Source organism: Heliangelus exortis, chromosome 1, assembly GCF_036169615.1.
Source record: "Heliangelus exortis chromosome 1, bHelExo1.hap1, whole genome shotgun sequence".
NCBI lineage: Eukaryota > Metazoa > Chordata > Aves > Apodiformes > Trochilidae > Heliangelus > Heliangelus exortis.
The window spans coordinates 145,454,795-145,481,149 of NC_092422.1; the positions used below are offsets into that span (position 1 = coordinate 145,454,795).

At 51.7% G+C, this 26,355-nt stretch overlaps 3 protein-coding genes across 9 annotated transcripts in view; 1 reads left to right on the forward strand and 2 right to left on the reverse strand.

Annotated features, from left to right (window-relative positions):
* Positions 1-618: 618 nt before the first annotated feature.
* PLA2G6 (phospholipase A2 group VI) lies at positions 619-17,105 on the reverse strand. Of its 2 annotated transcripts, XM_071730736.1 has the most exons (16): positions 16,466-17,091; positions 15,749-15,964; positions 14,801-14,981; positions 12,859-13,046; positions 11,486-11,582; positions 9,985-10,167; positions 9,668-9,776; positions 8,965-9,117; positions 7,247-7,337; positions 6,145-6,308; positions 5,483-5,633; positions 5,161-5,297; positions 4,372-4,526; positions 3,439-3,606; positions 2,286-2,359; positions 619-1,775 (listed from the first exon to the last, which is right to left on the reverse strand). In XM_071730736.1, exons 1-16 carry the CDS (start codon positions 16,672-16,674, stop codon positions 1,634-1,636), a joined length of 2,418 nt encoding a protein of 805 aa, XP_071586837.1. In that variant the 5' UTR covers positions 16,675-17,091; the 3' UTR covers positions 619-1,633. The 2 variants fall into 2 exon arrangements, with proteins under 2 accessions (XP_071586837.1, XP_071586842.1); XM_071730741.1 differs by lacking the exon at positions 8,965-9,117 and having other exon boundaries at positions 16,466-17,105.
* Positions 17,106-17,246: 141 nt separating this feature from the next.
* MAFF (MAF bZIP transcription factor F) lies at positions 17,247-20,853 on the forward strand. Of its 2 annotated transcripts, none has more exons than XM_071730839.1 (3): positions 17,247-17,623; positions 18,643-18,699; positions 18,784-20,853. In XM_071730839.1, the coding sequence occupies exons 2-3, from the start codon at positions 18,664-18,666 to the stop codon at positions 19,195-19,197; spliced, it is 450 nt and encodes a 149-aa protein (XP_071586940.1). In that variant the 5' UTR covers positions 17,247-17,623; positions 18,643-18,663; the 3' UTR covers positions 19,198-20,853. The 2 variants fall into 2 exon arrangements, with proteins under 2 accessions (XP_071586940.1, XP_071586930.1); XM_071730829.1 differs by having other exon boundaries at positions 17,294-17,546.
* An 864-nt stretch (positions 20,854-21,717) lies between these two features.
* The window catches only part of TMEM184B (transmembrane protein 184B), a 33,989-nt gene continuing 29,351 nt past the window's right edge, over positions 21,718-26,355 (reverse strand). For 3 of the 5 annotated variants that reach the window (XM_071730776.1, XM_071730756.1, XM_071730766.1), the window contains exons 9-10: positions 26,039-26,062; positions 21,718-24,999 (exon numbers count right to left, since the gene is read on the reverse strand). In XM_071730776.1, the coding sequence (XP_071586877.1) occupies positions 24,758-24,999; positions 26,039-26,062 (266 nt within the window). In that variant the 3' untranslated portion in view covers positions 21,718-24,757. The remainder of the gene's footprint in view (positions 25,000-26,038; positions 26,063-26,355) is intronic. The other 2 variants (XM_071730788.1, XM_071730780.1) reach the window with 1 other exon arrangement.

Below are 26,355 nucleotides of genomic sequence, written 5' to 3' on the forward strand. Positions count from 1 at the left end.
CGAAGGAAAGCTCAGAACACGTTTCACCTCTTCCCTGCTCCCTGTTCCTCCACCACAGGCCTCAGCCCTCCAGCTCTGACCATCCCCCTCCTGCTCCCAGTCTCCATGAGATGCCCTCATTGCAGCCATGAGCTTGTGCCTGAGCCCTCCTGCTCTCCCTGCACAGATCACTCCAGGAACTCCCTGCAGATGATGCAGGCTTAAGAGGGAGGGGGAGTGCAAGCCATGTGTGAAAAAGAGGAAATTAGTTCTTGTCCTCTCCATCCCAAGATGTGGGGTTTTGTTTTTCCCCTGCATTACGTAAGAAAAAGAAAAGCTCTACTCCACGTTAAAAACCCCTTCATTCCACAGTCTCATTCATGATTGCATCCTGAAAGTTTGCAATGTTCTTTTTAGGCCAGACCATCTCCAAGAGAACTCTTGCATGTGAGCTGGTCCAAAGCCTCTATGGCTGCTCCCAGGGCTGGCTGCTGTGTCAGGCCATACAAGGAGACACAAGGGTTCCTTGTGTCCCAAGGAGCCCCGTTCTTCATTTCCTACCTGTAAGAAATTCAGAGGCTTCAAGTACAAAATCCCTTTGGGACAGAGAAAGAGACAAGACAACCATGGACTGCATCACAGTGGAACCAAATGAAAACCTCTCTTTATTTCAGGTCATGTTAGTTTTACATAGAAGCACTGTTCACAAAGGCAGTCCTTCCAGTCAAAAGCAAACAACTGAGAATTCAGTTTTTCAGGTTACGCCTCGTAACACCTCCAATAGATACATAAATTATTTATAAATACGAAAATTTCCTTCAGAAACACTAAGTAGTGTAGCATTCTAACAGTAAAGTAAGTAAATCTAAATTGTAACAGTGTCAGCTTTTTCATGGGAACTGATCGCCACAGCAAGAGTAAAGAGAAATGATCTCTCTACCAAACCAAGGCTGTTGTCCCTTATCTTGAGCTTGCTGTGAGGCAAGACAGGATTTCACACCTCAGCCTTGAGTGCCACCCTGGGCACAGTCAGTACCTGTGTTCTCAGCCCACCTCAGAGAGGAAAGGGGAAAGTGCTACAGAAGACAATTGGCTCAGGAGAGGTTCCCCCTCCTCCCCATGCTCATGCTCAGTCACAGTATTCTGCATTACATTTACTGTGAAAAGTTGCAGTGTTTCTGCTCCTATTCAAACCAGGCAATACATTCCGAACCACCTTGGCCCCAGTGGGCCAAATAATCACTGAAGCTTTATTGGGCCCATTCAGTGATGTGGGAAGGTGCTTTGTCAGCTGCATAGGCAGGAGACAGACTCCAGTTGCTACAGCTCAAGAGAAATGGTGGAGACTTGGGCTTGTGGGAAGGGCTGTAAGGTCAGAGAGCAGGGCAATAAAACCGAGCACAGCAGCAGAGATGGGTCCACAGTACAAAGAGAACGGTCAACATTTCACAGCTATCTGGGAATACATGGGTGTGTACCGGAATACATGGGTGTGTGCAGTGTTGTCAGTAAATGTCACTAGTTCCTTGTTATTATTATTATTAGTAGTAGTCCCTCTCCCACCTCAGTAGCTTGTTTTGAGGGCAAATTCAGGCCATCTTAGTGTCTGCTGCTCCTTGCCAGGGGTCTCCTGAGCAGGAGCCTCCTGGGTCAGTCACCGGCAGAGATGTTGCACCAGCTGCTTGAACTGCTCCTGCTGCTGGTAGATGTAAAGCTGGGTGTCCCAGAGAGCGTTTACCAGCACGGTGTCATTCACCTCGTCCAACATCACCTCTGTGTGCAGCTGAGGGCTCAGCCTGCATACAAGACAGCATCACCACAGACATGAGCACAATTAGGCAGCAAGTGTGCCAAGCACAAGACTTGAGTGAAGTGGCTCCTGCCATCCTGGGCATTCACTTCCCCTCATTTAGGATGCTTGGAGAGCAGAGGCCTTCCACCTCCTTCAAGGCACAACCATGCTCAAGGCTAAGGCTCAGCTGCGCAGCTGCACCACCTCAGGCATGAGCCTTGAAACATGCTGTGTGTGGTGGAACAGGGCAGGATGCACATTCCCTAAGGACCCTGTCAGAGACCCCTCTATCTGACCCCAGACAAGGTGTGCTTGGTGCCGAGTGGGCCATAGCATCCTCTGATCTGCCACTGAGGCATGAGGAGAAAGGGCAGGAGGTGGGGGGGGGGGGGGCAGGTCTGGGCAAAAATGCTTCTGGAAGGGACACGATTTAGGATGACGCATGCCACAGCCAGGTCTGAAGTGAGAGGGCTAAAAATAGGTCTGCGAGGGGGAGTGGAAAGGAAGCTCCTACCGGAAGTACGGGACATCCGTCATCTCGCACCAGGCCCTGGCACGATCCACAGCTGGGCCGTCTGCGTCAGTGCACTGCAGGAGAGACAGGCACACAGCTAGAGACTGACTGACACACTGCTCTCCCTTCCTGCACAAGCTGCAGAGGGAAAGGGAAAACCAGAAGCAAGAGCGTCCTGGAAGGCAACCCTCACCAGCAAGAGGAAGGAGGGGGGTGGCTTTCTGTTTGTGTTTTTTTGTTAACGTAAGAACGGTGCTCTTGGATCCTTGGGATGCATGGAATTACACCCTACAGGTTCATCATCTGTCATAGCACTGAGTGGATTCCTTAAAGAAACTCCAGGATGATCTGAATTGCAGCCTCCTTGGGCTTACATCTCTATCCATTTCTGTCCAAGCCCAGTACCAGGAGAGCCTGTGACTACTGCAGCCGTTCTGAGCTGTTTTGGGAGCCCCAAAATAATAGATGGGAGGAGCAGAGTGACACCTCCAGGTAGTTCCTGGCTTTGGAAGCCAAGAGGAGATAAAGCAACAGAATTAATATTATATTACTTTGGTTCTGATCTTTCTGGCTTTCATTCATTTGGAGTGTTTTCATGAAGAACATTTAATGAGCTTCTTCCTGAAGCATCCAAGAACGTGTGCCTATTACACACCCCTAACCACAGCTTTTAATTACTGCTTTTTGTTAGTGATACTCTCGCTTTCCTAGCATTTGCTAGTTTCTCTAATGGGGAATAACAAATGAAAAATTAATAGCTGTTTTATGAGGTGTGATTTTTTTTTTCTTTCGGTCCAGGTTGCTCAGATGATAATCAATGCTCCCTGGAAAGGTGCTGAGTTTCATGAACTTGTGCCTGCAAGTATTCCTAGAGGTGACTGACCACCATCCAGCTTCCCCACACCTTAGCTCCTTAGTTCCTGCAGCTGGCATGTGGAACCCTGAACAGGCAGACAGAGCTTCAGACTCACTGAGCTCCCACAATTCTTAGGTTACCCCCTACATCCATTCCTCAAAGTGGGCAAGGTCAAAGCAGCTACAAGGAAACACAATTTTTTTCAAAAAAGGAAGAAGCTGATGTCTGGAAACCTTTGCTCCCTCCCTGCAAGCAGCCCCCGGGACCTTCCCCCAGCCCCTTCCTCCCAGTACTCACACAATCCACCACCATCTTGCCAAGTTCCCTGGCCCCAAAGACGGTCTTCGCCAGCTCCCAAGGGTTGGAGGGACGGAAAACATCCACGGAGCTCACCGGGACCTGGGGAGGCTTCCCTGTCCCCAGTGAGACCACCAACCCCAGTTTTCTTACATTTTGGCTCTGACCCTGCAAACAAATAAAAAATTTCTTTGCAAGGATCAACAATTAAGGTGTAGCATCTCTTTCTCTAAAGTCCTGGAGGAGCTCTGAAAATCAAAGCAAATGGCTCGGGAGCTTTTTCTCTCCCTGTCATCCCCTTTTAGAACTGTCTGGTGAGAGGTATAATCCAAGTGACTTCAACAATTGCACTGCACTGTTCTGTCCCTTACACCCCTGGTGCACCCAAATCCATGAGATCACCCCAAAGATGAGTCTTAGGACATGACTGTGAAACAGTCCAACTCTTTCAGTCATTTTGGCAACACACCTCCCCTTTCAGCTACAGGAGCAGTAGCTGCCAGTAGTTAGTCATCTTTCCGAGGAATTTGCCACACCACAGGAAGCATTCATCCTTCACCCTTGCAGAGCACCCCACCATTGTCTTCTGCATTTATTTTTGGGTCAGAAAAAAGCCCCGCAGAGCTGCATCAAGGGCCACACACAGCCATCAGCTGAATCATCCTTGCTCAAAGTAGCAAGGACAGCCCCATGAGGGACATCTCCCTCCTCATCTCACACTTGTCAGAAGAGGTATTTTACCACTCAGCCACTATTCCCAAAAAGCCCCCCCAGCCACTAAACCCCTCCATACCCTCCCTTCTAGGGTGCTGCAACTGCTAACTTGTTTATCCACTAGAGAGGCAACCATTCCCAAACCCTCTTCCCCTTCAGGGGAGGCTCAGCGAAGCCAATAAAGCCTCGGCTACCAGTCAGGGCCAGGATTTCCCTCACCTTCTTGATCAGGGTCTTGTTGTACTCGTGGATCTCAGCCATGGCATCGAGGGTCGGGTTGTTGGCTAACAGCCCCCCATCCAGAAAGCGTCCTATCGGACGGAAATAAGTGGGAGCTGCACCGCTGCAGCGGGCAGCACGCCACACGAGTTGGTCTGGAGGGAGAGAAAGCACAAAGCATCTTGCAGCAACTTCCCCGTGAGCAAGAAGCACCCCTCTCCTTCACTGGAAGGCTTGTGACCCCAGAAGAACCTGCCCTAGATAGCTGTGCCTGGTTGTCCCAGCGGTAGGGCTGCTGTGTGGAAGCAAAAGATTATTTTGGAGGGGCTTTAAAAGAGGTTCTCACCATTTTCTACATATCTGAGGTTAAATCCACTCTCTAACAGTTTCACTGCTGTTATTTTGATGGTGAACAGCTTATGTTTGCTAGACAAACGAAAAGCAAGTTGGAGGGGACTTCATGCTTCCATTACACAGCTTTTCTGTGCTTATCTGCTCCTGAGAGCCCACGGAAAGGTACTGATAGTACACAGGACTCTCTGGTAGACCCTTTCCCCACGAACCTCACTAACCAGCCTCTATACCTGGCACAAGAAAAACCACACAAGAGAGGACAGGGGAGAAAAGAGAGCCATCACTAAGACCAAGCTACAGTTCAAGACCGGGGATGAGCCGTTGCTGAGCCACTCCAGTTTTCAAAGCAATGGGAAGAAGAACAGGAAATCTTCTGTCTCTGAGGGATGATCCTTCCCCTGCCCAGCAGCTGGACTGCTGCATGCCAGCATTTACCTTCTGGCTGAGTGAGTGGTTTGAAAGATGCAGTTGTCTTGTATTCAGTGGAGGACTTTGTCTCTGGTACGGGGTAATTCCGGAAAAGGTGGAGCTCAGCTGGCTGTCGGTCACACAATGTCCCTGTCACCATAACCCTGGGAGAGAGGACATGAAAAGAGTAAGAGTAAAATGGGGAAAAAAATGTGCACTTATGGCTTCAACAGTCTGCACATCACACTTCTTCAGATCTGCTCTAAGAAGAAGCTGAGCATCTCTGCTGAGAGGGGTCTAGAGCACACCCAGGAGAGCATAAACCAGCGCAGCCCCAGGCAAGACTTACTTGGGCTTTTGGACATCTGTCATTTTGGTGTTTTCCCCAAATTCTTTCTTCAAGAACTCATCCAGGGGCTCCGACTCGTAGGGCCGAGACCCCCGGAACACCATGTCCTTCATGCGGAAGTACAGGCAGCGCATGTAGTCCATGGACTTCCCTGAGACGGGCAACAGCGTCAGCAGGAGCAAGGGGTGGGAGGAAGGGCAGGCAGAACAAACAGTGCATCAGAGCTGGGACTTTCCAGGACCAGCAGGAGATGGGAGGCATTGCTCCTAATCTCATCCCCTGCTCAAGCTGCCTGTCACCTGCTCAGACCTCAGCAGCATGTCTGGGAAGGACTAAACAGGATGGGCAAGCTCAGAGAGTCGTTTCCCACTACCAGATAACACCAATCACCTTGTGAAACCCTTGTGGAGAGGGTAGGAAGAACAGAACGTTGCACTCTGCCACCATGTGCTTCCCAAAACCCAGAAAGCTGATGTGAGAATCAAGAACAAAACCAGGTCTAGGCTTTCCTTCACTAACAAACATCCCTTCCCTCCTTTGGCAGGGCCAACGAATTTCAGTCAGGACTCAGAGGCAGGTCCCACCCTGCATCTGCTCCCCACAGAGGAGAGCGCTCGAGACCACAGGAGTGAGAAGGGGCCCATTATTTGCACTGTCCTCACCGTGTACGATAGCCAAGGCCAAGATCCCCCCAGTGCTGGTTCCTGCCACCCAGTCAAAAATCTCACGAATGGGACGGCCCGCAGCCTTTTCGATAGCCAGGAGGAGCTGGATGAGCACCAGGCCCCGGATGCCCCCTCCATCCAGGCACAGGAGGTGGTCGTGACTGGAAAGAGAGAGACACAGATGACTGGGAGCTGTGGGAGAGCTTACAAATCACAGAACGCTGCATGAGAAGGCAGCCCTAGGGGTGGGATTTTAGGTGATGAACAAGAATCATAGAACCATAGAATCATAGAATTGGCTGGGTTGGAAGGGACCTCAGAGATCATCAAGTCCAACCCTTGATCCACTACTGCTGCAGTTACCAGCCCATGGCACTGAGTGCCACATCCAGTCTCTTTTTAGATATCTCCAGGGATGGAGAAATCACTACTTCCCTGGGCAGCCCAGTGTAACTGGTGAATAAATAAATAAATCCAGCAGTGCTTCCTCATATGCATTTCAGACTGGACAGGGACAAATAAGCCTCACCAGAGCTGGTGCCACACCACTTGCTCTTTTAGCCACCTCTGGCCTCTACGCTAGAGACATTTACAAGCCAAAACCACATCCGTGTCCCTTCACTGTACAGGAATGGAGATGGTCTCACAAATAAAAATCAGACAGCCCTAAGTTCCTGCTAGCAGCACTTGGGTGCCAACCCCCTCACTGGTCCTTGGAGGGTGAGGTGCAGGCACTGCCATGTCAGGACACAGCCTGGCAAAGCATCTTGGGTGAGCATCAGGGCAGAGCATGGAGATGGGGAAACCCCAAAACCAAAAAGAGCGTTTGGTGCCCAGGTGGCAGAGGGGAGGGACAGAGCAGGGATTACACCTGCTGGCTTGAGCTCCACTGGCCATGACCAGCCCGTGGCCATTCATGGGAACAGAGATTTATGGCAACAGGGTGCAAAGGGGGAGTCTGGCAAAAATTGAACATCAAGAGAGGCTAAATGTCAGCTCTGAGGATGCCACACCCACAGTCATGGGTGGCAGATTTCACACACATGGCTTTCACCTTCAAGTGGCACGGAAGCCTGGACAGAAGCTGTTCCTCACTTACTTTCTTCTGCCTTCACTGGGTGAGTCCACAACATCTGGTGCCTTCAGCAGCTGTCCAAGCGTTGAGGAAACATACAGAAGGTCCTGGTACCCTAGGAGGGCCATGAACATGCAAACGGGTAAAAAATGAAGAGACCACTTTGCTACCTGAACACTCTGATACATGCCTCAGAGGTATTATTAGTCAACCAAACTATACTTAATCATTACAAAAACTTCCATTATTTTTCCTGATTTCTCTATGCCCCCAGAAAGCTCAGTCAAGATACCCAAACATCCCATCCCTGCAGAAAATAATTTTCACTACAATCACACGGAGAACATTTGATTAGGAACTCCCTTCCCAATTGAACACAGCTACCTGCAGGAGGCACAGGCCATCCTACCCACAGCCACCAGGTACCCCTCCCCCAGACAAACTCCACACCAAAGAGGGGAAACCCAGTCCTTTAAAGCAGGCAGCTGGAGATGCACTAGCAAAGAGGAAGGACTTGAAGAGGCAGATGATGAGCACAGCAGGTGAGAGAGAAGGCAGAGCCCAGCAGCAAGCCCACTATGCAGTTTACTGCAAGCCTTAACATAAAACCTAAATCTACTTCTGTGAGTTAACCTAGGCAGGAGAGCTGTGGTGACAGGTTGGCTTGTCACTACCCCTCAGCTGATGCACACCCAGGCCACTTTGGGTGTTAGGCACCAATCCAGACAAGGTGAAAAGCCAGCCTGCAGAACCAAAAGGAAGAAGAGGAGAAGAGAAGTTAAATACTCCTGCCAGTGGCCAGGCCAGAAGACAGCTGTAGATAACAACGAATGTGGTGAGGAGTTTCTTCAAGGGCAAGGGTCATCTTCACAAAGCCATGGTGAGAAGAAATCCTGGTGTCACCAGCCAGAGAGACTTGTGGCTACACAGATGCACTCCAGAGCCTGGGGGAGAGTTGTCCTCTAGCCCCACAGGAGGGCTTTTGCAAAGGAAACCACCAACCTGAGAGGGGAAGTGGACCACAAGCAATTGTCATCTGCCTGCATTCCCATCTCAAAAGGGTCAGAGCCTCCCTCCAAGCCAGCCCATCCATTGCTCACTCCATAACCCTTCACTGTCTGTGCTCTGGAGGTCCCCAGAGGAGGGAAGCCCACCACCTAGAACAGACTCATGGGTTTATTCACACAGTCTGATCAGTACAGAGCACAAGCTATGACACAATCATCTGTCCTAAGGTAGGCTTTCCCTATGCTTAACATAAACCCTGGGACGAGGGTCACTTATCCTTGGGTTTCATCCTTTCCCCCTCCCAGCTGCTGGCCTCCAGGATCTGAATGAAAAAGACTTTTCATTTATTTGTGCCCAGCACGACACTGGAAGGACCTCAAGGCAAGACCAGCAAGTACCATCCCTTCTGTACATAACCCAGTGGATAATGAACATGCAGGCAACTAAGGCCCTACACCTCTTTCAGAGGAGTGAGGGAACCAGTCTGCCCTTTCCTTTCTACAGAGCTGCACTGCCAGGTCTAGAAAACAAAAGTTAAAAGAGTACAAGAATTTAGAGCACACACAGAGGAAAAGCAGATATAAGAGACAGGAGCCTGCAACAGCCGAATAAGGATGGAGTCACCAGAAACCGAGAGCTAGGAGACAGTCCTCAGAGCAAAGACCAACTGAAGAAAAGATCCAAGACAGCACCGTGAAGGAAGGAAAGTGAGGGAGGGCCAGGGAAGGCTTTACCTAAGCTGTTGAAGCTGCTCCGTGGGGAAGGTTGGCCTTCCAGGAAGGAGGAGGCGGCAGATGGTGCCAGGCTTGGGGAGTCAGGGTTGGGTGGGTGGCAACGTTCGGTCCCTACAGTTTGCAGCAGGTCTAAGAGCACTTTCCGGTTTGCACCTTAGGTGACGAAGGGGGAGTCACAGATCAGAATCAGGGGAATCCGTCCCCCTCTGCCAAATTCACAGCAACCCTCACAAAACCTCTGGGATGTCCCAGGGAAGGGGAAAGCACGTCCCAGGTTATTTCTCCCCGAGCACCAGGACTTGGTTGCAGTAGGGTCACCCAAAGCTGTGCAGCTTCAAGGGTGTGTGCCACACGCTTCTTGCCACTGAAGAACCACCCGTGTTTGCTTACACCTGGGAGGTTCAGCATCACTGCATCATCCTGCTGTGAGCCTCCAGTGCCTGACAGTGTGGCTTGGAAGAAGGGGAGCGTGTGCTGGCTTTTCCTCTTGCATCTCCATCTCTCAGAAGAGAAATTCATCAAGGGTTATTTAATGCCAAGCCTATGCTGCTAGCTCAGGAAGTGTCTAAGCTGTGACTAAAAGCTGGGAAAGCACGCTGGAGAAGCATCACCCATGTTTGGCATGTTTCCACCTCTCCCCAAGGCACTGTTTTGCCACCAAGGGGAAACAGGACGCTGGGTTCACCCTGCAAGGCTCCCTCACCTTTGCTGCTCCTGGCTGCCAACAGCCCTGGTGTCTCCCCAAAATCATTGGGGATTTCAACATCTCCTCCAAACACAATAATCGCTTTGATCATATCCAGGTTGTCATGCTAGGGAACAAGAGAAAGCTCAGTCAAAAGCCACACTCCCCTTGGCTACATCTTCTCTCACCCCCTCCCTCCTCTTTTGATTAGCCAAAGCACCCACAAGGGATCACCCTTTGAAACGCAACAGTTAGAACTTCAAGAGTCTTCCCCTGCCTCAGCCCTTCAAGAAAATCCTCTCTCTTCTTTCCAACAGCCTCTGCAGGACACTCACCTTCATGGCCAGGTGCAGTGGTGTGTTGCCATCCTGACCTTTGGCATTGGTGTGGGCCCCATGTGTCAGCAGGACCATGGCACAGTCAAAGCGTTCCCTCTGGACAGCAATGTGGAGAGCCATGTCAGCTGTCCGGCTGCTCAGATTCACCTCAGAGCCATACTCCAGCAGCAGCCGTGTCATCTGTGACCAAGCATGCACATGACAGGTTGTGACAGGTTGTGGAGAGAAAGCAAATGTGAGGACAGCTGCCCCAGCGCTCAAATGTTTCAGGTCTCATGGCAAGCAAAGCAGGGGAAGAGGCAGGACCCTTAGCCTGGACATGGCTGGCTGGTAGATGCATTGTTCCAAGCACTGGAGATGGAGTTTTTTAGGAAAATTTCTTGGTGGTTTCACAATCTGTCTAGAGCTTCTGGATGTTTTGGGGCTTACGCGCAAGTGTAGCAACCGGCTGAGAGCAATAGAGAAAAAACAGTCCCTACTTAAGTTAGAATCACAGAATCAGATGGGTTGGAAAGGATCTCCGAGATCATCAAGTCCAACCCTTGATCCACTACTGCTGTGGTTACCAGACCATGGCACTGAGTGCCACATCCAGTCTCTCCTTAAAAACCTCCAGGGACAGAGAATCCACCATCTCCCTGGGCAGCCCATTCCAGTGCCTGATCACCCGCTCTATAAAGAATTTCTTCCTAATATCCAAGCCAAACCTCCTCTATCAGAGCTTAAGTCCATGCCCTCTTCTCTTACTGATATCTGCCCGGGAGAAGAGACCAACCCCCCCTGGCTACACCCTCCTTTCAGGGAGTTTTAGAGAGTGATGAGGTCTCTCCTGAGCCTCCTCTTCTCCAGTCTAAACAACCACAGCTCCCTCAGACATTCCTCATAGAACTTGTGCTCGAATCCTTGCAGATTGGAGGGAAAAAGTTTGCATTTTGATCTCTTTATAAGCCAAGCAGATTTACTCAGAAATTTTCATGGGACATTACTAAGAAGGATGTGACACTGCAGGAGGGAAAACACTTCTGCCATAGGAGGGTCCTCTGCTTGCAATGAGCACCATCCAGGCAGTCCAGCATGGCATATCACACCCCTGATCTGTCCATGTCTGGCAGAAGATGGATCATAACCCACGTGCCACCACCCTGGGCCTCCCACACACTCGCCCTGCAGTTTTCAAGGCATCAGTCTGAGAAGAGAGCTCCCCCCAGGGGTAACAGGGACACTGCTGCCATTTCCCCAACAAAACGGGAAAAGGGACAAGTTGGCGGTGTCACAGCCAAGGGTGACATAGTAGGGATAAGCCCACCAGCTGGTTGCACTGCAAGGCTCCACTGCTCTGTCCCCCACACCCAGGGCAAAGAGAAACAAAGATGAGGCTGCTGCCTGAGTTCTGACACCCCCAGGGCTTGGCACGTGCTCAGGAGAGGTCAGCAGCAGGAGGAATTAACCAAGTGCTGGGTGGCAGCACAGGCCCTCACCATGGGTAAGCTCCACTTACCTCTGCCTTCTTTGCCCAGTGGAGTGGAGTGGCTTCATAGCGTGGGTCCCTGGAGCAAACCTGGCTGGCATCCACTTCAAGGATGGCCTGGGCACACCTGGCAAAGACAATGAGGTGAGGGGGATGAGTGGCTGCCACCTTGACCCCAGACCTCCACTTCCCTTTCAGGGAAGCCTTCAGCAGCACCAGGCTCTCTGCAACACCTGCGAGTTCCTCAGCTCCAGTACTGTTTGCCTGTTTTAAGAAAGGGAGGGTGCAACAGGAAGCATACAAACAGCACAGATTTCAGAGGAAGCAGGGGAATCCATTCCCAGTTCCAAGTTCTGGAGCCTGGTTCATGACTGGTGAAGCTGGGTACTTCTCCAACACAGGAAAATACTGCATTTCTGGAAACATTCAAGACCCAAAAGGAAAGTCTTCTCTTGTCCCTCTCCCTCTATGGAAGTGTGGGGATAAAACTGAAATAGTTAAATACCTGCTGAAATTAGGCATCTCTGTACTTCCCTGTGAGTGAAAAATCACACCCATTGTAAGCAGACTAATAGTAATTAGTGCCCAGAAAGTGTGGGCAGGTAGAGAGGTGAAACAAACACATCCCCTCCACTCCAAAGCCCCACCAAATAAACCACGTACAAGAGATCAAGCCCCACTGCAAAGTAAAGGACCTAAGCAAGTTTTTTGCTTGTGTCTAATGCTGGGAAGTGCTTCTCAAAATGCTGGGAAAATGAGCCAGCAGTTGCTAGTATTGACTTGAGAGTAGGGTTTGGACACACTATGAAAATGAAGTATTATAAAGCACATAAAAAGAGAATCACATTTATCCAGGGAGAAAAAAAAATCAAACAAAAAAACCAGGGAGTAAACGTTGCATCTCTTTTGATTCATTTCCAGAGTGTGTAATTAAGAGTCAAGAGTACCTTTGTCCCATGGGAAACGGGAATAACTCGGTTTTGAAATGAAAGCATATTAGAATCAGAGCACTCAAAGAAAGAGGTACAGCAATTAGCAACACTATTTAAGCATCAGAAAATCATCTTCTCACAGCTCATTCTGAGAAAAATTAATTCACAAAGATTTTCTTTTTTAATCTGTGTCTTTCTCCTGATGCCTGATACTAAATTACATATATATATATGTACATATATATATATATAAAAAATCAGGAAAAAGCTATTTTCCTGAAGGTCTTTCTTTTCCACACCAGCACTTCTCTGTTCTTTAGCCCACTCAGTGATGCAGCAGAGGACAGCACAGGACACCTTCCCACTGTGCACTGCCCTGAAAGGTGTCAAGCTTTGGACAACCCTAAGCAAGCAGACAGGTCCCCAGGCTGGAGGAAGAGCCCTGCTCTAGCAGCCCAAGTGGTTCCTTACCCCTTCTGGGAGAACTTCAGTGCTGTGTGGATGGGGTAGCCCAGCGTCCCCGGAATGCTGCAGCTGGCACGACATTTCAGCAGCGACCGAACCATGTCCTCTTTGCCCAGCTGGCAAGCAAGATGCAGAGCTGTCAGCCCTTCATGGCTCAGGTGGTCCAAGACAGAAGTCGGGGCACTACCCAGGAGCTGGGAAGAGGAGACAGTAGATAAATAAAAAGACAGACATGGAAGAGCACTTCTCTCTTCCCGAGCTCAAAGGACAGACTCTGGAGCATCTTCGTGATGCTGCAGACTGCCCTCCCCACCCCTGCTTCCAACACAGTAGCAATGGAAGCACTCCTCATTTCCTTTCCCTAAAGGGATTATCTCTGCTCTCTGTGCCCTCTTCCTCTGGGTGCTTCTGAGACACCCTACAGCCAAAAATGGCTTGCATCACCTTGAACACAGCACAGCCAAGTCTTACTGCCAAGTTCAGCCCAACTGAATGACAGCAACAACTGAAACCAGTAGTTTTCTCTCCTGCTCTGGCCCCACCAGCTACCATGGCCCGTAAGCAGGCAGGAGCTCATCGTCCTCTGCCCCTCCACCATTGCTTTTATATACAAACAGGATTCTGTTTAAGATAGACACATGGGGAAAAGTTTGAAGGGATTCTCCCATTTCCCTCATAAATTTTTGACCCATTACCTGCTGACTGGTTTGTTACGCAAAAATACCCTACTGCTGTACTGGGAAAACCCCAAAGCCCTGGTGCACACAAGAGAAGAGGGAACTTAGAATTTCTGTTCTCTGGTTTAGCAAGTAATCAAGAGAGAAAAGAAATAAAGATCAGACCTGGAACTATTTCTGTAACAACAAGTCAAGTTGCTGCCACCAGAGAAATAAAGGAAGAGGCTATCATTTTAACATCCTGCTCCACAGCATGGCAAGCCCAGATAGATTGTCATCCCTCCCCCATCAGGAATTAATTTCCATTAGGAAATCCCAGCACAGTCTGGCAGGCAGAGGGAGAGCTGTCACAACATCTATTGGGCAAACCCAAGGGGTGCAGACATAGGGCAGAGCCAGTCTAACACTGAGTGCTGGGCAGCTGATAGACCTGAGGAACCCACATGGAAGGCACCTACACCCTTATGAACTCTGTCACTCTGCCCAGCACTCCTCAGCAATCGAGAATGCCTCTGGCTTCTGACTATCTCTGACTCAAAGCTTTGCTCACTGTCCCCACTGCAAGGCCACTCAGTTCAAACAACAGCTTCTGCAGCTCAGGAGAGCTCAGGGCAGGTACAAAATGTCCTTCAGTTTGTGGGCAACACGCGCTGCCCCACAGCAGCTTAAACATATCCTCCCCCACAGGAGCACAGAGAACTCAGCCCAGAACCAAATACCCTGCTCAGAGGAGATGAAGAAGGGACAGCCAAGGGCCTAAGGAAATGCAGGACAAAGGCCTGATGCAAAAAGCAATGAAATATAATTCCTGAGGAAACTTGTTTAATAACCTTGTTCCACTGCAGGGTGCAATCTGGAGTGTGCTGAAGGGAAACACCACCAGTAAAGGAATAAAAAAAAGAGGCTGAAATCAGCCTTGACGATTAATTCAATATGCTGCAGCAGAGGGAACTTTCTCCTCCCCTGTCTGCAGCTATTTTTCTGACTCCCACCTCACAGCGCAGAGAGGACCCATTCTAGTCCCACTCCTGGCCCCCCACCTTTGAAACAAATTCTTTAATTTGAGGATGGTGAGACACTGCCACAGGCTGCCTAGAAGAGGTTGTGGCTTCCCCCTCCCTGGAAGTATTCAAGGCCAGGTTGGATGGGGCTTGGAACACCCTGGTCCAGTGGGAGGTGTCTCTGCCCGTGGCAGGGGGGGGCTGGAACTAGATATCTATAAGACCCTTTCCAACCCAAACCATTCTATGATTCTACGAAATGGCTCCCACCTCAATAATCTGGGGGTTGTTCCCTCGCACAGCGTAGTGGAAAACGGTCTCCCCCTTCCTGTCAGTGATGTCCACCCGTGCGTGGCATTCCAACAGCTCCAGCAGGCATTCCATGTCTCCCTTGCGGCACGCCAGGTGCAGTGGGGTGCAGCCGTCCTCGCTGTCCGTGTTGTTCACACAGCTGCAGGAGAAGAGCCAACGTCAGGACAAGGAAGACCTTCCATGTCTGCAACAGGCCAAGCTGGTGCAAAAAGCCAGGGAAGATGCCCAGGAAAGGGCAACCAAGCAGCCCTGCCATAGACCCTCTTCCTGACACTTTGGTCCCTCCTCTGCACCCCACTCGGGAGCAGCTCCCGCTGCCCAAAGGAAGGCAGGAGACAGGTTACAGTCACCAACCTGGCAGAGGGGCTACCAATTAGTCCCATGGTTCCCTAACTCCTCACAGGTCTCCTCTATCCTCAGTGAGCTTCCCTATGGAAAGAGAGCAAGGGCTCATGGCCAAAAAGTGTTCCCACAGAAAGACAGCCCTTCTGGACCTCCTCTCTTGTGGTGGACAAGGTAAGCCACAACCTCCTTTGAAAAGCAGTTCCACAAGGCCTGTTTAAGAACCTAAGTAGCACCTCTAGCAGAACACTCCAATCCTTTGGCTCAAACACCAGAGCTCCAGGCTGTAACACTGCCCACAGCAGCGGGTCAAAAGCCTGCCAGTAAGCTCACACAGTGACCATTGGGCCCCCTTTGCTCCCTCATCTGTCATTCAGGCAGGACACACTAAGGACAGCACTTTTAAACTTGACCTCCGCAGTAACCACAGGAGCTAAATTTCCTCCAAGAAGCAGACTCCATTGCTTTGGTTCATCAAGCCAGGACACCTTAATCCGGCCTATCCCACCCTCCTCAGCTCCTTTCCCGGCACCAGGCCCACCAGAGACCCCTGCCACCCCTTGCCTCAGAATTTGGTTGTGCCGGAAGTTCTCACGACGGCCGAACTCCACCGCAAAGTGTGCCGAGGACCAGGAGGGGTGGCTGCGGAAGCAGTCACTGAGCTGCTGAAGATCCTCCAGGGACAAGGGCTGGGGCGAGCTCTCGTAGAACGGGCGCAGGTGCTTGGCATACTCTTCAAACCATGCCAGGGCTTCTGCTTCATTGTCAAGCTGGAAGAGCCTGGAGGAAAGGCAAACACAGTGCTAGTGCTGCTCAGAGTAACAACCTCCATTCCATGCTTCTGAGAGAAGGGACTGTTCTCCAAACATTAGAGCCGACAACTTCCCTACTCCTCCTCTGGTGTTGGATCTGTTCCAAGAGAAGAAGGGAGGCTACTTCATTAGTAGATACCATCTCCTCTACCTGAGGAACATCAACTTTTGGGCTGAAGTATCCTGTGCTCCAGGTGCTGAAACAGCAATGGGTAGGAGTGGAAGTGCATGTACCTGTGGATGTTCTGACCAGAGCACCTATTTCACAGTTGCCCTTTTTCAGTGTTTGTACTCAGTACTGCCCTGTTCTCATAAGTTGTTTTGATGACACCAGCACACACATGGGCCTCCCACTCATCATGAGCCCACCTAATGATCAAACATGCTCCCAACACACCACAGTCCTGACATGGGAGATTTCGGGTCTTTAGCTGCATGCTTGAGGCACTTCTCAAGATCTGTCACTTACCGGAAAGCAACCTGTGGGCTCTGGAGATTCACCAGCACGCAATCCCACGAGTGACCGTGTCTGTTCTTATACAGGGCCACCCTGCCTTCCTCCCTCAGGCAGGTCTGAGCAGAGTACTCTGCAGCCGACACCTCTTTCACCCGGTAAGGGTTTGTGAAGATTTGGGTGACGCTGTTGAAAGTATCCACCAGCCGGCCAAAGAACTGCATCTTTCTGGAGCCTCAGGGGGCTTTTCCCCCCGAGTCCTAAGGGAAACCCACTCACAGGCGCTGCCCGGCCCTTAACTCAGCGACCCAGTCAAGAAAGAAGAACCGAGAGCCGCCTGGGTGACAAGCCGCCCGGAAAAAAATCCCAGCAGCGGTTTCCTTCCCGGCGTTTCCGGGAAGAGCACCCGCTTCTCCTCAGCGCCCGACCTCCCTCTCACAGGCCAGAGCGGGAAACACCCGCCTCCACGGCCACTCCTGGGAGGTTCCGCCCGCCGCCGAGGGAGGCAGAAGTGGGTCCAATGGGGCAGAGGGGCGGACCCGAGGCCCCACGGGCCGAGACCGGGTCAGGGGGCGGACCCACGGACTGGCAGGGCCGGGCCCGGGACACGGGGTGCGGCGAAGTCCGCGGAGCACGACGGGCCCCCAGCGTCCCCCACGCTCGGCCCGCCTCGCCGCCAGCCAATCACCGCACCGCCCCCCACGGGACGGGCCAATCAGCGACGGCGATCCCGGGGAGGGGCGGGGATAGCGCGGTCAGCGCCGCTGCGTCAGTCCCTGCGGCATCGCGGAGGAGAGGCGGGGGGCGCCATCTTTATGAGGGGCGGGCGAGGGGTGGGGCTGGGCTGCTCCTGGGGCGTTGGTCACCCCGAAATTTGGGAAAAAAAAACCCGGCGGTTTCGGGGGAGCGGATTCATTCGTCCTCCGGTGCGCTTGTGGCTCTGGTAGCGTGCGAGGCGGGGGTGTCAGCCGTGCAAGGGGGGCAGCGGCCCCTTTAAGAGAGCAGGGCCCGCCCTTCGCGGCGGCGGCGGCGAGGGGAGGGGCGGAGGGTGACGTCACCGCATGACTGTGTTTTTATGAATGAAAAGAATCCGCGGGTGAGTAATCGCGGAGAAGCGGGGCTGGAGGCGCCGCCCGACCGGCAGCGGCCCCGCGGGACCAGCGCAGCCGCCCGGTAAGGGACGGACCGGGGCGGAGGGGAGAGATGAGACCCCACTGGGGCGCCCTTGGAATAGAGGGTGGTGGGATCCGGCACCGGCTGGAGGCCGATCTGCCGCCGTCGGGACCGGGGAGAGTGAGGGCGGGGCGGATGGGAGGTGGGGGGGGAAGGTGTCCGGGAGCCATCCGCGCTTCCCTCTTGAGTCCCGGCCCCCGCTCGGAAGAAGCCGCAGACGCTTCCCCGGTTTCCTGGCGCGGATTGCATCAGTTTCTAGCCGGCCCGGCTCCACCTTTCTCGAGTCTTTGCCGGGCGCTCCTGGCTCCCCTTGTTCCTCCGAGGGGTTCGGCTAATGGGGAAGGGGCTCCGCGGAGTGGGGAGAGGCTACTGGGCTGCGTCCCGGGCTGCCCGACCTCTCCCTCACCCGCTCTCCTATGCCTTGGACCGGCCAGCAGCTAGTGGACGGGCGCCGCTTGGGTGGCTTTCCCCCCCGGGCTGCTGAATCACGGAGAGGCCACTTCTCGCCCGCCCGCCCACGCCGCGTGGGCGCGGCCCCGACCCCTCCGCCCCGGAGCCTGCGGCCCCCTGAGCCGTGCGCAGGAAACGCGGTGCCCGTCGGGGGTGGCACCTCCACGAGGTACCTACTTGGTGGCTTCGCCACGGTTGGACCCCGGGGGGGCGGCTGCTGCTTTTACTTTCTTTTCGGCTTCGGACGGATCTCTTCCCGGTTTGCCCTCCGGGGGGGGGAATCCTTGACCTCCTGGCAGCCGGACTGGGTCCCTCGGGCAGACCGCGTCCCTGCCACTTTGGGATGGAATGAAGAAGGGATGGGAGGTCCAACCTTCTCCCGTTTTTACTATTTTTTTTTTTTTCCAGTAATTATTACTCTTAATTCTAATTAGTACTACGTTCATTTTTAAAGGCATAGGGATGAGTCACACGGTCGGTTTGGGGGGGACATGGGCAGAGCCACTGCCCTCTTTGCCAAGGCAAGGAGCACTGGTAGGCACTAACCAGCTTTTCTCCTGGCTGCTCAGCAGGGCCAGTGTGAGGCAAGGATGGCTGCGGACGGGCTCTCCAGCAAGGCCCTGAAGGTGAGCACCAGTGGGACCTGAGGTTTGGGTGGGGACAAAGGTCTGGTTTCAGGAGTCTCGGATAACAGCCCCTCTCTCTGTCAGGTGAAGCGGGAGCTGGGAGAGAACACTCCACTGCTGTCGGATGAGGAGCTGATGGGGCTGTCAGTGCGGGAGCTCAACCACCACCTCCGGGGCCTCTCCAAGGAGGAGGTGGCGAGGCTGAAGCAGCGCCGCCGGACACTGAAGAACCGGGGTTATGCCGCCAGCTGCCGGGTGAAGCGTGTCTGCCAGAAGGAAGAGCTGCAGAAGCAGAAGATGGAGCTGGAGTGGGAAGTGGACAAGCTGGCCCGGGAGAACGCTGCCATGCGCCTGGAGCTCGACACCCTCCGTGGCAAGTACGAGGCCCTGCAGGGCTTTGCCCGCAGCGTGGCCACCCATGGGCCGACCACCAAGGTGGCCACCGCTAGCGTCATCACCATCGTCAAGTCCAGCACCAACCAGGCTGCCTATTCCTAGTGTCGGCCTCTGTCCCCCGGCTGGGCATGCGCCCCCCGGGGTGCCTTTCCCCCAAAAAACCCTCCCATCCCTCCCTGACCTCCTTTCCACCAGGATCTGTGCCTGAAATATTCCTTCTCCCATCTCTCGGTCTCCAGCTCCTTTGTGGAAGGAGAGCTGCTGCAGCATGGATGCCGGGGCAGAGAACAGGACACCACTGGTGGCTCCTGAAGCTCCACAGCCCCCTTCTGTCTGAACCAGCCCCATCCCTTGCTGCAGGGCCCCTGTCCCGGCACCCTGTGGGTTGCAGACAGGAGAGAGTGAGCCCATGCAGGCAGCAGTGGGAAGGCATCCCATGGCTCCAAGCTGGCAGGAAAGCACCAGGTGCTTCTATTTTTGGGGGATAGGACATGGTGGAGCTAACTGTTGGCCAGGCAATCCCAGGAGCACAAGCCAGGAAGGGAAATCAGGAGAGAGGTTTCACAGTGAGGATAGATGTAGAAAGGATAAGATGGAGAGTGAGTTGGTATTGACCTTGCAACTTGGACCGTGGCTGGAGCAGGGAGGTGGCAGCAGGTCTGGATCCTATGGAGATTGTAAGGAAAGGCAGCAGGTCAGAAGGGGAGAGAAAGTGGCTGGCAAGGGGTAGTGAGATGGGAAAGCACCGTGGCAGCCTGTGGTGCTGCCAGGAGCCTACAGGTAACGGTGATGGAGAAGGGACCCTCAGGCAGGAGAGAGCTGGGGAATGTGAGAGGGTCAGCCTAGGCTGTTGTAGGCAAGGAGGAGAAGCAGTGGTGCTATTTTATCTTCATCAAGCACATCCTTCACACCTCTTCCTGCCTATGGGACACTCAGCCCAGTTGACTGGGTGTCTCCAAAACACAGAGGCACTGGCAGGAAGGAAGCAGAGGCAGCTGGAGCAGAGATAAACACTGTTTGGCTCATTACAGGCTGGCTTGTACAGCCCCACCAAGCACAGCCCCACAACAGATGCTGCTGGACCCCCAAGCACCAGAGATGCTGTAGAGACAGAGAGGGGTGGAGGTGCAGGAGGTGGGAAGCAGAGATGGAGAGCATCCCTGCTCCTGGGAGCTGCCTGGCAGACAGGTAGGCTCCTCCCTTTGGTTTTCATCCAGCTTGGACACCCATGTAAGACAACTGGCTCTTCAGCAGGCAGAAATGCTAAAGAGTTGGGTTTGCTAAATGCAGGCAGCATGGGGAAGGTAACAAGAGGTAAGAACCTTCTTGTATCCACCACTGTAGATGATTTTCCCCCCTCCCCCCCCCCTCCCCATCCCTTTTCTCTGCCCCTGCCTGGGCATTGCCACGCCAGCCACCCTCGGCTGCAGCCTCCATCCCTCCCCTGAGAGAAGCCCCCACCACCCATGGAGGGGGCACTGTGGTTCTCATCCCCAACCCTAAATCCTCTTGGGTTTATTTATTGCACGAACATAAGTTATTTTCACGTCCTCTTTGCCATTCCGCCTCTCGGCACAGCCAGGATGTTGGTACAGAGCCGTACTTTATATTTTATATATGCAAATCACATTTTATCTTATATAGAGCAAAAAAAAAAATATTTATTTTCTGACTTACAGTATGTGTCCTACCCGACTCCTCTGTATTTTGTAGACTTTACAAATAAAGTAAGTTTGTTTTTGTTTTTTTCCACAGTGAGGGTGTGTTTGGTCATTTGAACTTTGGGACAGACCTGTATCTCTGAGACCAGGCTTTCTAGCTCCCTCTAGCTTTGCTGCAAGACATGTTCAAGAAAGTGTCAAAAAAAGATTGGATAGAGGACAGCTCTTGACTTTTTAGAACTAGCACAGATTCACAGTCTCTGGAAGAAAAGGGCTCGATGAGCAAACAATACTGAACATCACCCCCACCCCAAAGGACTTGCTTTCAGGAGTTCAGCTGTGCTGGTTCAGCTTTTTCTAGGAAAGATAATGCTTTTTTGCTAGAAAATTTCCCTCCAGGCTGACCTTGGAACAGTGCAGAAGGAGAGGCAGGTGCAACTAGGGCAGCTCTACCCAAAAATTTCCCTGCTGAGTGACCTCACTGCCTGACTCAGGAACAGCGAGGAGGGAAACAGAGCTTTCATCTATGGGTGGCAGAAGGAGAAGGAAGCCTGGCAAATGTCTTACCTGGAGGTGAAACCCATGGGGAAAAAACATTCTTCCTTGGAGCCAAGGTAGAAGTGATGAGCGTGTTCCCTGACACTCAGGTCCCAGCCTCCTGGCAGCTTGCAGCACTCACAGGATTTTACATTTATGTGAAGTGAGTGCTCAAGATCAGGACTTGTTTCTACTCCAGGCTTCTGGCAAATGGGTTTTGCTCCTCCTATCAGTGATCTTGCAGCCTCATGCTGCTGCAACGCTCCTTCTCTGTTAGCTCCTGTGCACACAGGCAGCTTTCCTCTTGAGGCCTAGGAGGACCAGACCAATGGACCCACTAAGCCTCAGCCCCTGTGCAACAAGCAAAACCTCAAAATCAGTTCAGAGGAATCACCCAGACAGCACCACGCGGAGGCAGCTTAAGTACAATCTATATTATCTCTATATTTTTATTTGTCATCATATTTGCTCATTTCTGCAGAGTATAACGTCACAAAGACCAAAATAGAGAGAGCGGCTTGTTGCTGAGCTCACATCAGTTAAACACAATAGGTACAAAACTAGGTGACTCTGTCTTATTTATCATACATTTTTTTTCAGTTGTTTATATACAAAGAACTACTCTATATGGAAAAATAATAAACAAATCCCATGGGTATGTTACATGGTAAACAAAAAGGAAGGAAGGAAAGGGGAAGCAGGTGAGGGAGAGCAGCTCCAAGGGCCTCCTCCTGGAACCAACATTGTTGGGGCCCTGGGTTACTGCAAGCAGACCTGCAAGACCAGGGATGCCTTGGCCTCCTTGGTCTCAAGCTCTGGGTCTTGTATTTGTTTCTCCAAGCCAGAGCAGCTTCAGAGCCAGTCCTTGCTCTGAGAGTTACCTGTTGTGAGGGAGAGCAGGAAGCTCAGAGACAATTTTGTGTAGTGTTAAAAATACATATATTATATATAAAATTATAATGCATGGCAGCTGGCTGTTGTTTGGGTGCTAGTTCTTCATCAGGCTTTTCCAAAGGCAGCTAGTGCAAAAGGGTTATTTATACTTTAACCACTACATACAGGAAGCTTTGAGAATATCCAGATCCTCTGCACAGCATATATATGCAGCATACATTTAAAAATAATTCTTAAAAAATGCTTCCCCAAGCCTGTATTATCTTCAAGCTCCATGGGGCAAGCCCAGAGATTTCAGATCTTGGCCACCCAGAGCAAAAAAGGCTGGGGACAGCCACCAGCTAAGTGACACTGGGACGTTATCAAGGCCTGCAAATTCAAGGAAAGGGAGGAAGGGATCATGTCCCATGCCCCACTTCCCTGAGAGGGAAAGTTTAAGATACATACCTCCTGCTGAAGGACTATTATCAAAGCCATGGAAGGACAGCCCTTTCCATCTTAAGCCCTGCCTTCCAGATGGTTTATGACATGAGGAGAGGTTTTATACCAAGCCCACACAAAGCCTGGCAGATAGCAATTGCATTTCCATTTAAGCAAATTTTGGAAAGCATTAAGAAACTGCACAGCATCACCAGATGTGTGCAAATGGGGAATTCCAGCGGCAGAGAAGCTGCTGGATCCACTGAACCTGTCTCCAGCTCCCTCAAGGGTCAGGCCCATTGCTCCCACCTGCTTCATCATCTCCCTAGAAAGGAAGTATGGAAGGAGACAACGTTCCTAAGCCTTCCCCTATCTTACCCTCACAATAGAAAGCAAACCTGCCTCTCCTCTGCTCCTGAGCCCACACTTCTGGAAGGGGCACTGAGGAAATGAGGAGCTCTTGTCTCACAGTCACTTCTGAGAAAGTGGCTGTGCAAGCATGTAGGTTAGGATGCAAGAGAGAAGCTAAACCTCAGGCAGTAAGCCAGACACCAGTTCTCCCAGTGAGTATTGAGGGGCAATTTGAAAATGTGCAGGTCTGCTGATGGCAGGGGAGGCATCAAGCAGGAGAGGAACAGAGAAACTACAGCCAAGCAGAACACAGCAGCTTCCTCCAACCTCTCCATTTTGCTTCTTGCTTGGGGGTAGGGGCACCTGACCTATGGCACTTGAGTGGCTCCCACATCCTCCCCTCACCAATTTTAAGCAAGCAAGCAAGAGGCATTTCCTGGAGAGATGTACAGAGGGATCATTTTCATTTCAGCTCCAGTAAATACCTAGGGGGCAATCCCAAACCCAACAAAAGATTCATTTTCCCACTCCCACAGATGCTGGATTCATCCTTGATAGCACTGCAGTTGCTGCAGGGCCTATGATAATGTGCAGCAGCAGTAGCAGCAGCAACTGCTGCCTGTGAAACTAAGGACAATTTTAGCCAGGCAGGTCATGTTAGATTTCAAGTCTGCTCCAGTTTGGCCTGTAACAGCTATAGTGATAAAAAGCAAAAGAAGTGAGTAATGTCCCTTCCTGAATACTCCAGCCTAAGGGCAAAACTTGTGCAGTTCAGAGGGAAAGTCAGTGATGATGAGCATGGGGAGAGTGACCTGTGAGAGACCTGGACCTGCTCTGGCAGCTACCTGTTGCAATCCACACCTTTAAGAGGGGCAGCTATGTTGCTGGGGGACAGTAAACAAGAATAAAAAATGTTCTAGTGTTTACATATTTTCCTTTCCCAAAGAGGAGTGGAAAGGGCAGAGCTCTACAAATTTTCAACCACCTATCACAGCCAGTCTTCAGTCCTGTTAGTAAAAGAGACCCTCCAGTGAGAAGGGTCACAGGGGAGATGGGAAGCTGGGATAGCTGGTGATTAGAAAACCCTGCCCTTGAAACAGTAATTAATTCCATTCCTCCTGAGCTTCAGCAAGCACCAGCTTTGATAGGGAGCAGGGGAGATCCTGGGAGAGGAGGAACAGGAAGGAAATCCTGTCCTTTTCCCCCTTGCTCACTCAAGTACAGGACTGCACAATCAGGTGCTTAGGAGGGTGGGGAAGATGTACCTGACTAAGTGTCCAAGTCAGTGGCTATAGAGAGACCAATCCCCAGTCTGGTCCTCAGGAATCACTGCATCCTAATCCCGTTTCCCAAGGATCACAGAGAAGTTAGTACCAAGGAGCTGGGGAACAAAACTGCCTACATCAGCCATTCAGGAAAAGGAATACAGAGCAGTCAGGTTGTCCAATTGGAAAAAAACAAAACATTTTTGGCTACAACTCCAGGCTCTGGTCAGTCCTACTCCACACCATACTAGGCAGGTGTGGCAAGCCAGAGCCCCAAACCCTGGAACTTCACTTCAGTTAATTCCTGTAAGGAATGGGCTCAAGAATGGAGTCCAGGCCGTTCCCTCACCTCCACACTTCTCATTGTGTCTGTACCCACAAAAGCTAACGGGAAGCGCCCATTTCTGCAATCTGCACTCTCTAGGAAGTGATACGACTTCTGAGTTTCCGCTTCAATAAATTAAAAAAAAAAAAAAAAATAGAAAAAAACAAGATAAGAAGGAAAATGACAGCCTCTGCTGGCAGTTTCCTCTCCTAGAATTCATCGTCAGAGCTCAGCAAGAGGGTCTTCTCGTTGTCACGGGCACCCGAGCAGCTGTGGGAGCGCGAGATAATGTGGCTGCCATTGCGCCAGGGGGGGCCATGCTCCAGCGTTGACTGCTGAGTGTACTGCTGGTAAGCTGGGGAGAAGTTGTGGATTGCATCTTGGACAATGTCATGGGGGTTCATGGTCTCCTTGAGGCTGCTGGAGATGCTCTTCATGGGAGCACAGCGACCTGTTGGAGTAAGATGGGGAGGGAACAAGTGAAGAATACTGCTGTCTCCCCCACAGCCCTTAACACAAAGGTAAGGAGAACGGGGAACATGCACTCCTAGATCCTGCAGAAGTTATCTTACAGACTCCCTTAAGCAGCTGCTGAAGAAATGCCACACAAATGGTGTCAAGTTTTACCAGTACTGCTTCTAAATCCAACCACTGCTAGCTAAGTGAAACCACCAGCACCAAGCAGGGGACATGCCATGAGGAAGGGACATACCCACAGCAACAACCTCCACTACACGCTACCTGTGCTGGCCTGCGTGAGCAACAAAGGCAGTCAGGTAGGGAGGTGCTTCAGAAGACAAAAACAAAGGGAGTTCTAAAAATATAGCAGAAATTATATTTGCCATTCCCACTCACTGGAAATTAGATATCAAACAGCTTAGATTAGATATCAGACAGCTGATATCAAAGTGCCCACAGAAAAGAGACTGTATAAGTGGGAAGCAGCAAAGGAGGGGAACAGGCAGTACGAGAGGCAAAACCACTCCACGGGTGGAGGTTGTGCCAGTGATGCTGTGAAGGAAGCAACAGTTGTAGATTGTCCCACCCTAGTGCTGAGCACGGATGAAGGCTGGGGATCCTTCTAGGAGATCTGTTTCTTGTGGCTTCTATGTTCCATTTCTGTCATGGGATTCTGGCTCTGCTCAAGTTCTGGGGATGAACTCCCCAGAGCATGCTGATCATCTGTGGCAATTATGAAAGTGAAGGCAGGCTGGGGTGAGAGAGCAAACCAGCTCCTCTGAGAGCCTCTGCAGCTCCTTTGAGAGACATTCACATAGTCCTGACAGAAATCCTCTAAAACTCCATGTTATGCCACTGCCCATGGGGCTGTTTAATACCTTATGATCCGGACAACATTAAAGCAGCTGTACAGACCCACCAGGAAGAGGGAACAAGGGACACAGCGGGCAGTAGGCAGACTGGGAATTAGGACTGAACTGCATCGCAGTTAAAATCAACAGAGACAAACACAGAGAGCATGCTGTACCTACCGTATGGCCCGTATGATGGAACAGCTGCAGCAGGGACCAGTGGCCAAAGCAAAGGAGAGATAAAAGGGAGAGAAGAAAGAGACAGAGAAAGAAAGAGAGGAAATAACAAGAACTGAACAAGACCCACCACCAAAACATCCCCCTCTGTACTAGCCAGCAGTTTACCCTTTCATCACCCACAGATCTCAGCTCCCTCAGCTCAGGCCACTGTCCTTCCAACCCCACTGGGGTTGGCTGGGATGGACAGATCACCTACATGAACCCTGCCCGAAGGCTGCTGTCTTCCCACACCTCAGCACAGACTCCTCTCATCAAGA

Bases quoted from the DNA above. Each gene is read 5' to 3' on its own strand.
- PLA2G6 (XM_071730736.1), bottom strand. From the start codon at position 16,674: ATGCAGTTCTTTGGCCGGCTGGTGGATACTTTCAACAGCGTCACCCAA. The intron at 13,047-14,800 runs GTGGGAGCCATT...TCCTCTTCCCAG, and splicing joins ACAACCCCCAGATTATTGAG to CTCCTGGGTAGTGCCCCGAC. The intron at 4,527-5,160 runs GTAAATGCTGGC...CTCTCCCTCCAG, and splicing joins ACCACTCACTCAGCCAGAAG to ACCAACTCGTGTGGCGTGCT.
- MAFF (XM_071730829.1), top strand. From the start codon at position 17,526: ATGAATGAAAAGAATCCGCGG. The intron at 17,547-18,642 runs GTGAGTAATCGC...CTGGCTGCTCAG, and splicing joins TGAATGAAAAGAATCCGCGG to CAGGGCCAGTGTGAGGCAAG. The intron at 18,700-18,783 runs GTGAGCACCAGT...TCTCTCTGTCAG, and splicing joins TCTCCAGCAAGGCCCTGAAG to GTGAAGCGGGAGCTGGGAGA.